This window comes from Cnephaeus nilssonii (assembly GCF_951640355.1).
Source record: "Cnephaeus nilssonii genome assembly, chromosome: 4".
NCBI lineage: Eukaryota > Metazoa > Chordata > Mammalia > Chiroptera > Vespertilionidae > Cnephaeus > Cnephaeus nilssonii.
The window spans coordinates 11153935-11171519 of NC_137075.1; the positions used below are offsets into that span (position 1 = coordinate 11153935).

The window sequence follows — 17585 nt, forward strand, 5'->3', positions numbered from 1 at the left end:
TATTTTACCTTGGGTACTGACCCATGCCCAACATTATCTATATTGCATAAGAAACATTACCACAACATTGATGCTTCGGCTTTGTTTATGCTTTAAAATTAGCATTTATTTTAATGTACCTTGGGTTGTCGACATCTGTAAGTTATTCTCTCCACTAGATGATGAAAGTGTTTTTTTGTATTTTAAGCAGAAAAACTATGTTATTTCCTTATCTTTAAGAACTTCTAACAGTGTTTCTTATGTCCACTGAATATTCAGTATTAGTTGACTGACCTGACCCACTTTCTAGAAAAATGCAAGGAAGAAAGTTACTATTTTCTGAATAAGCCTTGCAGTGCCAATAACTGATTCCAGAATGAAAAGGATTCAGTGGTCAAATACCTTTTTAAAACATTATTTCAGGAACTGTGCTTGAGGCTTATGTCTTAGAATGTTGTTTGGGAAACATTGCCATAAGTTCCTGCAGGGAAAAAAAAAGTTATCAACCAGAAAATAGGATGGCTTTCTCCAACTTTACTTCAAGCAATTGTAAGAAACTTAGAACAAAGAAATTATACATAAATTGTTATTGCTTTCAGATAGCACAATACAATAGTATCCTTACTTGAGTTAGTTCGTGATTTGACACTTTAGTAATGTTTAGTAAATTTAGTAATATTTCTGCCCAAAAAGGATATGGCATATATCATCTGTGCTATCTCTGTAGTAAGCCATTATATTTTCTATTAAATAGGAATTAATGTAAGTCTAACTCCATGTACATTTTTCCCTACATTTATTTTTTAACCAGAGGGGGGGGGGAAATTTCTCAGATTTATATAAAAATATCATAGGTTTTATGAATTATGTTTCAGTTCTAATTTAAAATGTATGGCTTTGGTACTTAAACATATTTTTTAATGATCAAGTATATTATATTTCAGTAAGTGTTATGTCATTTGTGTAATGGAATTTGGGACCCTAAATTAAGATTTTCACTGAAAATTTATTGTGAGAAAAACTTTACATTTTATAAAAGAATTCAGCTGAGCCCTAACCAGTTTGGTTCAGTGGATAGAGCGTCGGCCTGTGGATTGAAAGGTCCCAGGTTCGATTCTGGTCAAGGGCATGTACCTTGGTTGCGGGCACATCCCCAGTAGGGGGTGTGCAGGAGGCAGCTGATAGATGTTTCTCTCCCATCGATGTTTCTGACTCTCTATCCCTCTCCCTTCCTCTCTGTAAAAAATCAATAAAGTATATATTTTTAAAAAATAATTCAGCTGATATTATTTTATACTAAAATAAGAGATATTCCATTGCTGTGTAGTACTTAAACCTCTCATCACATAATATATTATATGGCTTATAATCTTCTCCTTGTGGTTTTTTAGATTTTGAATTAAATGTATTTATTTATTTGGTTGAAAGCACTAACCATGCTCTCTCTTTTTTTTTTCTTTCTTTTTCCTTTTCTCTAAAGCTGAAAACCCGTCAAGGAACAGAATTGCTAATTCAGTCTGATAATGATACTGTTATTAATGATTGGTTTAAAGTTCTTAGTACTACTATCAATAATCAGGTATGTGTTTGACTTAGGTAAATTTTTTTTACTTCAGAGCAGCTTTTCATTTTGGTTTTCTAATTGTTTATTGCATCTCTATATTCCAATTTATATGTGGAAAAAACACATTCTTAATATATATTTTTACAGAAGTGGGTAAGGCAGTGGTCACTTCATTAATTCCCAGGAGCTGGTGAATGATTTAGCATTCTCATTTATATAGTGTCTAACTATTTAAAATATTTAAATTATTGTAAATAATTTACACATGAGGCATTGGTCCAAAAAGAAATAGTTCAAGAAGAAGGGATAGATACACTATGCCTAGTGCATAGTATTTATTCAATGATTGAATGAGTTAAAAATAGTACTACTTGGTGGAAATAGGTCCTAGGCAAAATTGTGAAATAAATGAATCTGTAGTCTTTTAATTAGCATGCTTTTTTTTACTAGTGACACATCTAATCCCCCAATATCCCAAGGTGTTCTCAGATGTTCTAGCTCTCCCTCATACCCCAACCAGTGCCCTCATGTTCCTGATAAATTTCTCCTTATATATACAGTAACTAAAAAGAACTGCAGATTTATACTTAGAGCTATACTTCCTTAGATTATATTTTTACCCATTCACAATATGGGGCATGGCTGCTAAATAAGGATCACATGTCAGTGACAAAATTGAAAATGAATACATAGTGGAATGTGTTATGGTTTAAAACTAAACAGAGACAGAAAAAAAGTTGGGAATCACTGGCTTTAGTAGAGATTAAGATGTCTATCAGAGAATTTATAGGTGAAGCCCCATAATTAATGAGTTATGGTCTTACTAAGGTACTAGTATCTACCTCTGTGAGCATCAGTATTTTACTTATAAAATAGAGAGGTTGGATTTGATTGTCTCTAAGTATCCTTTCAAGCTCCAAAATTTTATGATTCCCTCAGTTCAAAACACCCAGATATAGAATCTGAGTATGCTTTAACTTTTCCTCTTTTACCTCTTCTATCAAATGACTCATATCTACCCCTCCCTCCCTCCCTCCAAACCTCCTTCCCTCTAAACAATGTACAGACCTTTATGGTTTCATGCCTTACATTTAAGTCTTTTATCCACCTTGAGTTTATTCTTGTGTATGGTGTAAGTTGGTGGTCTAGTTTCATCCTTTTGCATGTGTCTGTCCAGTTTTTTCAACACCATTTATTGAAGAGACTGTCTTTACTCCATTGTATGTTCTTACCTCCTTTATCAAATATTAATTGACCGTAATGGTGTGGATCAATTTCTAGGGTCTCTGTTCTGATACATTGGTCTATATGCCTGTTCTTGTGCCAGTACCAGGCTATTTTGGTTATAATTGCTTTGTAGTATAGTTTGATATCTGGTATTGTGATCCCTCCTACTCTGTTCTTCTTTCTCAAGATTTCTGCATCTATTCTGGGTCTTCTATGATCCCGTATAAATCTTCAGAGTATTTGTTCTAATTCTGTGAAGTATGCCATTGGTATTTTAATAGGGATTGCGTTGAATCTGTAGCTTGCTTTTGGTAGTATAGACATTTTAATATTGTTAATTCTTCCAATCCATGAACATGGTATGCACTTCCATTTCTTTGTTATCTTCCTCTATTTCTTTTTTCAATGTCCTATAGTTTTCTATGTACAGAACTTTTACCTCCTTGGTTAAGTTTATTCCTAGTTATCTTACTTTTTTGTTGTTGCAATGGTAAATGGGATTGCTTTTTTAGTTTCTCTTTCTGAGTTCCCCACCAATTAATTTTTAATGCCATTGCAATATGAAACTTTCTAATGTCAATTTTACAGCTCTTTCCTGCTTAGAAACCTTCTGTAACTCCCATTAAAATTCAACAACCTGAGCCCAATCTTTTCAAATGTGCCATCTACTCTACCCAATATCAGCTTTCTTGAAAGCAAGTCTGGGTGCATTCATTTGGCAAATGTGTGCATGCCTTATGAACTGGGGATATAGCAGCATGCAGTCAGATGCTATACCTCTCTATATGGAGCTTGCCATAAAAGATAGATGATTACTGAAGACAGACAACTGACCAGTTCATATAATGACATGTGGTGAGTTTTATGATAGTATGGGATGTATAACATACTATAAAAACACTGATTAAGTAGGGACCAACCTTATTCTAAAATTCAAGGTCAGGGAAGGCCTTGCAGAGAAAGTGTTTTTGTTTGTTTGTTTTATTTTTTAGAATTGAAGGATCAAGGAATAAACCAAGTGAAAAGAGAGGAACTTACTACTATGAAATTTTAAAATATATACCATTTACAGAGTGGCAAAAGATACTAAGTAGTAAGAGATCTGCAAGACCTTGTCAGGGAAAATTACAAAACTTTATGGAGAGACATTGAAGAAAACCTAATTAAATTAAATGAGAAGTATATTATGTTCATAAATTAAAAGGCTCAATAATGCAAAGATACAGTATACTTCCAATTGATTTATAAATTTATAGATTTGAGATTTTTGAATCTCACTCAAAATCCCATTAGATTTTCTCCTGAAACTTGAGAAGCTTATTCTAAAATTCATTGAGAAATGCAAAGGGCTTAAAAGTATACAAGACACTCTTGAAGAAGAAAGTGTAAGGAATTGCTCTATCATATGCCAAGACTTCAGTAAAGCTATATTATTTAATACAATGTTGTATCCATACCAGGATAGATACAAAGACCTGTGGAATAGACCCCCGTATCTTTGGACACTTTATGCCAGATATAGCACTGTAGACTAGTGAGTAAGAATAAATTTTTTAGTAAATGATGCTGGGCCAGCTGGATATCCAAGAAGAAATTTGAGCCTTTCCTTACATGATACAGAAAAATAAATTCTTGGTTGAATAAAGACCTCAGTGTGAAAGGCAAAATGCAAGGTTGGCTTTGAGAACTCAGTCCAGTTTTTTAACCTATAAAAGTGGTTAGACCTTAGATTAAGATCCTTAGGATTTCTTTCAATTCTTAACATCCATGAGTCTGAATAATGATTAACTATTGACACAAAATGTAGTTATCTTGTGCCATTTTCTCAGAATGTAGCTTCATCTTGTTCTAGCACCATAGATTGTAGCCTGACCTTTTAACTGTTATTACTGACACTCATATGCAGTTGATCAAAATGAGGCAAGATCACTTCACCATCAGTGTGAATCCATTGTCTGTGAATTATCAGTAATTTTTCTTTTTGGAAATTCAGAATTAATGCCATCTAAGGAGAAAAAACAGACTAATTTAAATGATTTATCAAATATCTAAATCATACCTGTTATATGCTAATTGGTTCCCTAAAATAATTTGAAAAGTCAGTGATTATTCTGAAAATTATGCTGTTACATCTAAAGTAATATCAAAAGTAATGCATGTTTGCGAAATCTGCAACCCATAGACAGTAGAAACTGATGAAGCAATTGAAGAGGAAATACCAGACTCACCAGGAATAGAAAAACAAGATAAAGAAAAAGACCATAAGGATCCTAGAAAACTTCGTTGTAAGTTATTCTTTCTCTATTTGGCTAGTGGTTTGAGTGAGCTTATTCTCTTTGCTTTTCAAAGATTTTTTTTATTTTTTTTTAATTTCTTTATTGATTAAGGTATCACATATTTGTCCTCATGCCCCCATTCCCATCCCACACCCCTCCCCACACATGTCCCCACCCCCTGTTGTCCTTAACCGCTGGTTAGGCTCATATGCTTGCACACAAGTCCTTTGGTTGATCTCTCCCCTTTACCCCCACCCTCCTCTACCCTCCCTCTGAGGCCCGACAGTCTGATCCATGCCTCCTTGTTTCTGGGTCTGTTCTTGTTCATCAGTCTATGTTGTTCATTATTTCCCCAAGATGAGTGAGATCATGTGCTATTTAGAAATACACTTATAAGAACCGAAAATGAGACAAGCAATAATGGTTATAGTGACAGGCAAATGAATCAGTCTGTAGTGAGTTTCTTTCTGGGCCAACAGTTCTTTTGAGACCCAATTTCAATGTCCAACAGTTCCTTATGTATACATGTCAGCACTGACATTTCAGTTCTGGATGGTGGACAAATGGTGGTAATGCAGGTCCGACTCTCTGATTTGGTCCTGGGCAACCTACAGTGATGCACAGCTGCTAACTGCTAGTATGGGAAGGCCACGTCAGCATCTTCCATCTCTGGACTGCTTCTCTTCTGTCTTCATGGCTGGAGTAGTCCTGTCGATTCCTCTCTGTTGCTGGAATCCACATGGTCTCGGAGCTATTTTCTGAAAATATATAAACATATTCTCGACCAAAAATTAATAAAGGAATATTTTCTATAAATTTGACTTGGGATCCTATTTCATTTTTTGCCCAAATGATTTTCCTCTGGCTTGTTTTGACACCTTGTGTATTTTTCATGGGTGTCTTGCTTTTAGCCTTACAATTAATTTTCTAAAGTATTAATTTTCTAGATGTAATTTACTTACAGGATATTTTCCCTTTTTGATATTCTTCTACTATCCCCTCCTTTTTTGATTTAAATGTTAGGAGGCTTACTTTTCAAAGATTTTTAAAAAATATATAAAAGCTAAGTGAAATCTCCAGTGTTACAAAGAAGTTATAAGATTAAATACTTGCAAGTTCAATGTTGTAATACTCTCCTTGTTAACTCATTGTTATTTTCAACCTCATTGTATGCATCCCTAGAGCATCATATTAATTTTGAGGGACTGTGATACTTAAAGAGAAAAAATATATATTAGGATGAACTTCTTTTGAGGTCTCTAGGAAACTGAACTTTATTGATTTAAAAATATATAATTATTGTTTATGATTCTAGATAGAATCTTAAACTTTAAAACGTCAAAAGTCATACTGGACACCATGCAGCCATCTCTGGACTAGGGTATGTCTGTGCAAGTACAGCTGCATGCACCCATATTTCCAGATCCTATGTACATAAAGAACCAGAGCTAGGCCAGCAGTTTTAAGAAAGCATTGTCTTGTGAATTTAAATAGGCCATTAGCTATGACTCTGAACTTTGTTAAATCTATTTTAACAAATCCACATATAACTGAGAATTTATTTTTAGCCTTCAAATTAACTGAGTGATTAGAAAATCAGTTCTACTTTTGTTCTCTCATATTCCAATGAAGTGTAGGCCTATTGACATTGTTACCATATAACAGTGTAAACAGATACAAATTCTCTTACTTTAATTCTTTATTAATATATTGTTTCCTCAAATGTAGTTATTTTTTAAGAAATTTACTTTTTGAATCGTTATTGTAATAAAGAAATCAATATTAAAGGCAGTATACAACATTTTCCAAAGAATTAGTTCAGCGTATAGATAATTATGATGAAACTTAACCTAAACTATAAATAATTAAGCTAGTTCTCTGCGCCGGGCCAGCACAGCCAAGGGTTCGGCGAGCCTGAGGGAGGGCTGGTGAAGGATGAAGAAAAAGACAGACAAGAGAATTAGCTGGGTCTAGGTGGATCTTCTGTGCCTGGCTGAGGCCACAGAACAGATCCAGACTGCAAAGCTGATGCATTATTTATAGTCATTCTGATGTCCAGTCTAATTAGCATATTAGCTCTTTATTATATAGGATAATTTTTTGCTGGTCTTTTGTTTTTTTGTTAATCCTCTCCTGAGCATATTTTTTCATTGATCTTTAGGGAGAGTGGAAGAGAGAGGGAAAGACAGAGAGAAGCAATGATGTGAGAGAAACACATTAATTGGTAGCCTCCTGCACAAGCCCTGACCAGGGCCCAGGCCAGAGAGGAGCCTGCAACCAAAGTACGTGCCCTTGAACAGAATTGAACCTGGGACCCTTTGGTCCACAGGCCAATGCTCTATCCCCCGAGCCAAACTGGCTGGCGCTGCTGGGTTTTATTTTTACCTTCTAAAACTGATGGAGAGTTAAAGAAGATAAGTTGTATCTATATATGTAAAAGCCCAGCTACCAGAATGACCAGTTGCTATGACACACACTGTGGTGGTCAGCTGTCCCGATCCGGGCCCCAATCGGACCTCCCAACCTCCTGTGGCCCCTCCCCTGGCTGGCCCCACCTGCGATCGGGCCCTCCAGCCCCAATCGGCCCCCATAGGGGCGGGCTGGCCAGACCCCACCCATGTATGAATTCGTGCACTGGGCCTCTAGTATTCTTTATAAAATAGTGATTGTGAATTAGGGTAACTTGGGAATGTCTTGACATATATACCAAAGAAGGTACAATTTGTGGTCAGTCTTAGTTATAAAAATGGAATGTATTGTTTGGTTTTTCACTTTGAAAAAGTTTGTGTTAGTTTGATTCCTCACATGTTACTCTTAAACCATATTAAAGTTAGAATAACTGAACTTATACTGTGATTTTTATATATCACAATATATTTTGAATGTGAGCTGGAAGAACTTTTTTCAAAAAGGTTTTTATTTTATGAAATGCTTAATATCTGTTTGTTTTAAGCCATGAAAGTGTCTAGCATCGATTCTTCAGAACAGAAAAAAACTAAGAAAAACTTAAAGAAGTTTCTTACACGGCGCCCCACTTTACAAGCTGTACGTGAAAAAGGTTATATTAAAGGTAGGTAGAAGTATGAAATCAGAAATAAGACATTTTAAATTAAAAACTAAAAATATTCCAAAATAAAAATGTTCTTATTCCTTACACATAAAGTTTTTTAAAATATATATATTTTATTGATTTTTTACAGAGAGGAAGAGAGAGGATAGAGAGTTAGATACATCGATGAGAGAGAAACATCGATCAGCTGCCTCCTGCACACCCCCTACTGGGGATGTGCCAGCAACCAAGGTACATGCCCTTGACCGGAATCGAACCTGGGACCCTTGAGTCCGCAGGCCAACGCTCTATCCACTGAGCCAAACAGGTTTCAGCACACATAAAGTTTTTAGGTTCAGTGATTAAAATACATTTGAGTAATTAAAATTGATTTTTAAAATTCACATGAAGAGTTTATTTTAACTTAAGCATTGAGCAGACATAAATACCAAACTAAGTTTTTAGCAACCCTGTACTAGAAGAACTACACAAGTGTGATCATATGGGTGGCACATTTTTGTTTATTATTTAAAAATACATATATTTTTATTTATTTCAGAGAGGAATGGGGAGGGACAGAGAGAGATAGAAACATTAATGATGAGAGCGAATCATTGATCAGCTGCTTCCTGCATGCCCCACACCGGGTATCAAGTCTGCAATCCAGGCACAAACCGTGATCTCCTGTTTCAAAGGTTGATACTCGACCACTGAGTAACACCCACTGGGCACGTGGCACATTTTTAGAAGACATAATTTTCAGTTTTGAGATGTACAGATCAGAAGAAATTTTGAATTGACAATCATTAACACAGTAGAAAGAAGAAAAAATAGTGAACAAGCAATTTTATTTTTATTTATCTTCAGTTCTCATTTAAGATAATTTAAAAATTAGTATATTTGTTATTTCATTAAAAGAATCATAATGCACAGGATCTTGTCTTTGTAAGAAAGCATTCTTTTAAAATCATATAATGTGATTTAAACAATATACAATATTCTTGCAAGCATATTTAATTCCAAAGGTAAGTTTTTTAATACATAATTCCAAATAGTGATAGTTATTTTAAATAAAGGTATAGGTAAAGGATATATATAAAATATAGTTTGTCTCTGATTATGAAGTTTCTGATAAAAATCATCACTGAAACATCTGTTTGCAAAGCATCTGAATAAAATACACAGATGGGTTTCATTAAAAGGATATTTAAAACTTTTAGGAAGAGTTCAGCTAATTAAGTGATTCATATTAGCAACCTAAGAGTTATAGATAAATACTCCCCGATAATGTATATTAATTTAATATTTTGAGTTTAGAACCTTAAAAAAAAAACCTCAAAAATAAATGAATTGAAATAGCCACTAATTTGTTCACCAGGCCTTTTCACTGAGAAATATAAACTGTTGCGATTTTATGTTGTTATTCACTAGTTCAGATATTTTGTTTGTTTTCATGAATGCTTAACACAAGTGTTGGCATTTCAAAGCTTTTGGGCTAAAAGATTAATAGAAGTCTTTGAAATATATTTTGTGAAATCAAGTGTTGGCTCGTGATGGGCACGCAAATACTAGTTTTAATACTTGAGTATGTACCAAGTGCCAGGTGTTCAATTGCGAGGTCCTTGCCCTTACAAAACTTATATATAAAAATGAGAGATGGACAACATAATTTAAAAGAGTAACGTCTACTATGAATAATCTAACATCGTAATAAAATAGTGACTGGAAGTGGGTTATGATAGATAGGATGTTCAGAGGGTTTTCCTATGGCGATGACATTTAGCTGAGACCAGGATTGATGAGATGAGAAGGAGCTGAATTTAGGGGAATATTGATCTCTACAGATGGTATAGAAAGTAATAAAGTTCTCAAGCAAATATAAGTTGGGATGTTCATGGAATTTAGTAAAGAAGGAAAATTGTTTGAAATGAAATTGGAAGGGATAAGCAGAGTGCAAATCATCCTACCTAATAATAGACAAATATGCAAATTGACCATACCTCCGACACCCACAAGCCATGCCCACCATCCAATCAGAGCAAGTCTGCAAATTAACCCAACCAAGATGGCTACAGCCACAGAGAGCAAGGTCTCCTAGGTAACAGAGGAAGCCAAGCTTTCCGCCTGCCCTTGCCAGGCCTAAGCCTCCACTCAAGCTACAAAGTTTCAATTATAGAAGGTAAACAAATTCAAACAGAAATGGCGGCAGAATGGAGCTTGAGAGAGCAGGCCAGGGTTGTCCCTGGCAACAGGGGAAGCAAAGCTTTCCGTACACCCTGGCCGGGCTCACCCTCTTAAGGCTACAAAGTTTCAATTATAACCCCAATAGAAATGGCTGCCGGCCGCGGAGGGAGCCACAAAGTTTCAATTGTAGAAGGAGAATAAATTCCAGATACCAGGGCCTCCGCTTGGGTTGCCAGGGGGCGTGACTGGCCTGCAAACCACCACAGGCCCCTCACTCAGGCCGCCCCATGCCCCAAGGGAACCCCACACTGATCAGGGACACCCTTCAGGTCAAACCAACTGGCCCCTACCCCTGTACCAGGCCTCTATCCTATCTAATAAAAGAGTAATATGCAGATTGATCATCACTGCAACACAAAATATAGCTGCCTCCATGTGGTCAAAAATCCTGCCCCCATGTGGACACAATATGGCCTCCACAAGATGGCCAGCAGGGGAGGGCAGTTGGGAGGCACCCAACCTGCAAGGGAGGGCAGTTGAGAAGGACCAGGCCTGCAAGGGAGGGCAGTTGAGAGGGACCAGGCTTGCAAGGAAGGACAGTTGGAGGTGATCAACCCTGCAGGAGAGGGCAGTTAGGGGTGACCAGGCTGGCAGAGGAGGGAAGTTGGGGGCAAACAGGATGGCAGCAGAGTGGTTAGGGGGTGATCAGGCTGGCAGGCAGAAGCGGTTAGGGGCTATCAGGAAGGCAGGCAGGCAAGCAGTTGGGAGCCAGCAGTCCTGGATTGTGAGAAGGATGTCCGACTGCCCTCGAGGGGTCCCAGATTGGAGAGGGTACAGGCTGGGCTGAGGGACAACCCCCCTCTGTGCACGAATTTCGTGCACCGGGCCTCTAGTATAGAGTATAAATCATGGTAAGCAATTCTGGATGCACTCAATGGCTTTATTGCACTATGAAATGGTTTAGCTGTTTTATGAACTAAATTTTAGCAAAGTGATTATTTTTGAAAAAATGATCTCTTTCAGATCAGGTATTTGGAGCCAATCTTGCTAATCTGTGTCAGAGAGAGAATGACACAGTGCCAAAATTTGTGAAATTATGCATCGAATATGTTGAAGAATATGGTAAGAAAATAATTTTTTTAAAAATGTTAAGCATACCAACCTATTGTTTTGCCATCAAAATCCCTAGCGTTTTTATGATTTTGAGTGATGAAACCAAAAGTTCTTCATAGTTGAAAGATGTTAAGAAAAGCATCTTGTTTGCAAAAAACTTAACGTGTTTGTACCTGTTTTAAATTAAGACCTTTGTGGGCGTCCATTAAAATGTTCAGTGCTTATGATTGCTTAGCATCTGGTGTTCTTTGAAGCCATTTAGAGTTGGCATTTGCTTAAAATGAAGAAGTTTGTGATTTTGAAACTGATTTTTTAAAATATATTTTTATTGGTTTCAGAGAGGAAGGGAGAGGGAGGGAGAGATAGAAACATCAATGATGAGAGAGAATAATTGATTGGCTGCCTCCTGCACGCCCTCCCACTGGGGATCTAGCCTGCAACCTGGGCATATGCCCTGATTGGGAATCAAACTGGTGACCTCTTGGTTCCTGGGTCGACGTTTAACTGCTGAGCTACACCCGGCTGGGCTTGAAACTGATTAAATGATTTGACAATGTAGAAGATATGAAGAGATTATGTTTACTTACTAAGAGAAAATTCTTTGTTTATAATAAAAATGAGATATTTTAAAACTTAAATCAACTATAAAGTTACCTAATCTTTTTTTACTGTAAAATGAGACAAACTAATTTCTATTTTGATTAATTTTAACATGTTTATAATATTTACACTAGTTTTATATAAATTAACAGTATCTTGACTAACCACATTATTATATCTGTATATCTTCAAAAACATCTTGTATAATTAAAATATTTACATAATTCAGAATTTCTGCTAGTTCAGATCTCATCTCTTTGATTCTCTTTGTCAACATGATAGTACAGTTACCATGCTACTTGCCTTTATTTGAAGTTAAATGAATAGCTTTTTTTTAAATGTGTACAGCATTATCATTTAATGAATATTTGAATTTTTAGGCTTAATTGGATGAATTTCAAATGATTCTATTACACATATAAAATAAGTTACTAAATTATCAAATTATCAATTATTTTTATTAAACCATTATTTTAGTTGTTAGCTTGTACTAAGTTTGTCACAAGCACATATTAATATGGCAAACATTTTTAAGAGAGTACTTATGGCATTTACATTATAAGATGGCATAGAAAAGATGGGTGGGCTAATTTTTTTTAAAATTTAATAAATCTTTATTGTTCAGATTATTACAGTTGTTCCACTTTCCCCCCCCCATAGCTTCCCTCCACCTGGTTCCCATCCCACCCTCTTCCCTTACCTTCCCCCCACTGTCCTCATCCATAGGTGTACGATTTTTGTCCAGTCTCTTCCTGCACCCCCCACACCCCTTTCCCCCTGAGAATTATCAGTCCACTCCCTTTCTATGCCCCTGATTCTATTATATTCACCAGTTTATTCTGTTCATCAGATTTTTAATTCACTTGATTTTTAGATTCACTTGTTGATAGATACGTATTTGTTGTTCATAATTTTTATCTTTACCTTTTTCTTCTTATTCCTCTTCTTAAAGAATACCTTTCAGCATTTCATATAATACTGGTTTGGTGTTGATGAACTCCTTTAGCTTTTTCTTATCTGTGAAGCTCTTTAGCTGACCTTCAATTCTGAATGTCATCTTGGCTGGGTAGAGTACTCTTGGTTGTAGGTTCTTGCTATTCATCACTTTGAATATTTCTTGCCACTCCCGACTGGCCTGCAAAGTTTCTGTTGAGAAATCAGCTGACAATCGTATGGGTGCTCCCTTGTAGGTAATTAACTGTTTTTATCTTGCTGCTTTTAATGTTCTCTCTTTGTCTTTTGCTCTTGGCATTTTAATTATGATGTGTCTTGGTGTGGTCCTCTTTGGATTCCTTTTGTTTGGGGTTCTCTGCGCTTCCTGGACTTGTAAGTCTATTTCTTTGACCTGGTGGGGGAAGTTTTCAGTCATTATTTCTTCAAATAGGTTTTCAGTATCTTGCGCTCTCTCTTCTTCTGGCACCCCCATAATTCTGATGTTGGTACGCTTGAAGTTGTCCCAGAGGCTTCTTACACTATCTTCAATTTTTTGGATTCTTTTCTCTTTTTGCTTGTCCGGTTGAGTGTTTTTTTGCTTCTTTGTATTTCAAATCTTTGACTTGATTCTTGCGTTCCTCTAGTTTGCTGTTGGGTCTCTGTATAATATTTTTTATTTCAGTCAGTGTATGTTTAATTTCTAGTTGGTCCTTTTCCATATCCTCAAGGGTCTCTCTCATATCCTTGAGGGTCTCGCTAAATCTATCGGCCTTTTCTAGGAAATTCTTGAAAAACCTTATAACCGTGGTTTTGAACTCTGTGCCCATTCATTTGTTTTCCTCCATTTCTTTCATTTGTGATCTGTTTCTTTGTCTCCGCATTTTCGCTGCTTCCCTGAGTTGGTAGGGTAGCTTTGTGTGCTAGGTGTCCTATATGGGCCAGTGGCTCGGCCTCCCCAGTTACCTGAGGTGGACACTCTTGGTGCACCCCTTTGTGGACTGTGTGTTCAGCCTTGTTGTAGTTAAGTCTTGATTGTTGTTGGTATCAGTGGGAGGAGTTGACCTCCAGGCCAATTGGCTGTGAGGATCAGCTGTTTCTACGCCAGAAGACAGCCTTATTCGACTAGACTTGCAAAATTGCAAAAGCCTCTGTGCTCAGCTTGGATGGAGCAGAGTTTCAGGGTGGAGCGGACAGCCTTGGCTTCCCGTCAGCCCCGCCCTATGAGGTTCCTGGGTCTCAGTGTCCCTCAGTACTCACTGCAAGCACCTGAGAGAAAGGTGCCCTCGAGTTTTGCCCGCTGCCAGACAGTCTAGTCTCTCCCCCAATGAATCTGGATTCCCAAATTCTCGCCTGGAACTGGGGTTCAGTGCTGTCAGAACTGGGGTTCAGCGCAGTCCGGAGCTTTTGTCTCCTTCCCGTTAGGGCAATCCAGCGGCACAGTCAACAGTCCGTCCTCTGCATGCATTCACGTGCGCGTCTCTGGACCTCTGCCTTTCACCGCTCCCCTGAGTTTCCGCCTTACAGCCCAGATTCCCCCAGTATGAGCCTGGGTCCCCAGGGTCTCGCCCGGAACTGGGGTTCAGTGCAGTCGGAACTAGGGTTCAGCGCAGTCCGGAGCTTTTATCTCCTTCCCCCTAGAGAACGCCAGCCGGGCACTCAGCCACCCCGTCCTCTCTGGCTCTGTCCTCTCTGCACGCGCGTGCCCGTGTCTCCGTACCTCAGGCTTTTACAGCTCCTCTGATTTTACTTGTGGTTTTCTCTTTCCTTCTAGTTGTAGGATTTCCAGTCAGCCAGCTTTCCTGTGGTTCTGGATGATGTCCGTTTTGTTTTTTAGTTGTATTTTTGAAATTGTTGTGCGAGGCTGCAGTTTAGGTGTTTACCTGTGCTGCCATCTTGGTTTCTCCCCTCTGGGTGGGCTGATTTTATCTATTGGCTTTCTTTACTTGTTGAACTATCCCCAGGTGTTTGTAGAAGTTTCTTTTAAATTGTTAGTATTTCAAGTTGAATGAAATTATTTCCTTGAGATGATTCACAGTTTACATGATAAAATATAATTGTTGCTGTTTATTAAATAAAATTCAGAGTGAATCTCCACCCTTTCTCTGCCAAGTATCTATAGACAAAGTCATTTATGCTAATGTTAATGAATAAGAATTCTGAAACATGTGAGCATCTTTAGAAGAGGCAAGCAAGTACTTTAAACATAAAAATATTATTTGTCTCTTAGGTTTGGATGTTGATGGGATATACAGAGTAAGTGGCAACCTTGCAGTGATTCAGAAACTGAGATTTGCAGTCAATCATGGTAAGATCATATTCCCTATTGTTATATCCAAAAGAATCACTCAAAGCTGTTAGAATTTAAAGTAATTTAAAATTGTTTCTATTTTAACTGTTTTTCCAGATGAGAAATTGAACTTGAATGATAGTAAATGGGAAGATATTCATGTCATCACTGGAGCACTCAAAATGTTTTTTCGAGAATTACCAGAACCACTTTTTACATTTAATCACTTTAATGATTTTGTGAATGCAATAAGTAAGTATGTAATTCTACTCTCTTTTTTCTAGATGTTGAAAATCCTCTATAGAGATTAAGTCACTACATTCTGGTGGAATTTTTTTTGTTTTGTTTTTTAACTGTTTTGCTCCAGAAATTATAAATGTGACCACCAGATGTCACTATGTATCACCAAATAACAGGTTCCAAAATATGTCACTGCTTTTCAGTTTCAGTTCTACTTACTATCTTTTTTTCAGAACAAGAACCAAGACAGCGAGTCACTGCTGTTAAGGACCTAATCAAACAGTTGCCAAAGCCAAATCAAGATACAATGCAGATCCTTTTTAGACATCTCAAAAGGTAAAAGTCTTGGCACAAAAGAGAAATAGTAATTAGGAAAACAAAAAATAGAAGAACTGCATAGTTATGAAACATGGTGTAATATACCCAGGAGGCTTGGTCACTCAGACCCAGGTTTAGATACCAGCTATGCTGTTTACTGTCTTTGCAACTTGATAAAGAGCTCCTTTGAGCCTCAATTCCTCATAGGTAAAAGGATTTGGTATAAAGAATACATTAAAATAGATATTATGTGTGAAGTAATGCCTAGCAAGGGTGTGGTTGGTGTTAGAAATTGTTAAATTTAATTAATATGAAGATGAGATTGGTTATTAAATGAGGACTGTTAAATCACCTTAAAATAAAGCCATCATTGCTCTAAGTTACTACATAGCTACCTTAATAACTGATTTTTTCATTCTGAAAGAACAACCACTAGAATACTAAACTAAATGACTCAGTGAGAGATTTAAAAAACAACAACACATAAAGTGAGTAAAATGTAAAGTTTAAGCTCTGTGCCCTAATGAAATTTACCCCCATCAACCTAGTGCAATAATCTTTGTCACCTGAATTATAAGTCATATTTAAGTTTGTCTTATTTTAAATGCTAAGCTAAAATACCACATTTAAGTTTATTAGAATATGTTTTATTATACCTTCCAGCTGTATTTATCCAGAAGAGAGTTTTACATGATATTTGGACTGAATTCTACTTGACTAAATAGTTTATATGTACCTTCAGAAAATGAAAGTTATTTCTCATTTTTAAATGCAAACTGTTTATGTTTATAATACAATTGGAAGAATTTACCTCTCTTTCTAAGATTTTCTCTATTAACAATTTATCTTTTCCCCCTTAGAGTTATAGAAAATGGAGAAAAAAACCGAATGACCTATCAGAGTATAGCAATTGTTTTTGGTCCTACCTTGTTAAAGCCCGAGAAAGAGACTGGTAATATCGCAGTTCATACTGTCTACCAAAACCAGATTGTAGAATTAATTCTTCTGGAAATAAATTCAATCTTCGGACGTTGATTTCATATTGAAGACAACCTGTAGCATAGGAACCGGATTTCATCAGATTTTAAATCCTTATACATGTTGTATTTTGTTTTTGGACCAAGCAGTGACTCTTTGATTTTGCACTTTTTTGAGGGATCAGAAGGGACTGGAAGAGTCAAAATGGGTAATAGGCCCTCATATTTGCTGCTTTGTTGCAAGGTGTTAAAACTGTGTTTAATTTTATCCTCAATGTTTGCATTCCGTACTCTGAATTTCAGTAAAAATAAAAAGTTGCAAATCTAACCAGTCATATACACTGGATAATTTGGTAAGAAAACTATATTTTTTTTTCTCAAACTGGATAATGTAGAACTTCTTCTCATGATTTGTTAGGTTTATTAATTGATAGAACAATACTTACTATCAGTTATTTGGAAATCTCTCCTGGGCATTTTAAACAAAGTGAAGTATATCTGTTTTGATACCTGTGTATTTCTTCCTCAAGGTTTTTGCATGTAGTGCAGTCTAAGTGCTAAAATTAATGTAACCCAGATATAATTCCTTGATAGAGGCTTTGTCTTTTGCTGTATTGCACAGCATCCTTATGGGATATCTTAGTTGCTTGTTTGGGCAGCACACTAATATTACATAAAACACTGTGATATACTGGAGTTTAATTTAGCATAGGCCAGTTCAGGGTATTTTGGGGCTGTCTGTGCTACACTGATTTAGCTAACAATCCTAATTATATCTAGTGCCATATTGACTTCTTGGTATGATCCTGTGGAAACACGTTATTTTATGTAAATATAG

At 36.5% G+C, this 17585-nt stretch overlaps 1 protein-coding gene across 4 annotated transcripts in view; it reads left to right on the forward strand.

The window, feature by feature from the left end:
• ARHGAP12 (Rho GTPase activating protein 12) overlaps positions 1–17075 on the forward strand; it is a 174126-nt gene extending 157051 nt beyond the window's left edge. For all 4 annotated transcript variants that reach the window (XM_079768604.1, XM_079768605.1, XM_079768606.1 and 1 more), the window contains 8 exons: positions 1460–1558; positions 4953–5055; positions 8000–8116; positions 11303–11401; positions 15153–15230; positions 15330–15464; positions 15686–15788; positions 16631–17075. In XM_079768604.1, coding sequence (XP_079624730.1) covers positions 1460–1558; positions 4953–5055; positions 8000–8116; positions 11303–11401; positions 15153–15230; positions 15330–15464; positions 15686–15788; positions 16631–16805 — 909 coding nt within the window. In that variant the 3' untranslated portion in view covers positions 16806–17075. The remainder of the gene's footprint in view (positions 1–1459; positions 1559–4952; positions 5056–7999; positions 8117–11302; positions 11402–15152; positions 15231–15329; positions 15465–15685; positions 15789–16630) is intronic.
• Positions 17076–17585: the final 510 nt, after the last annotated feature.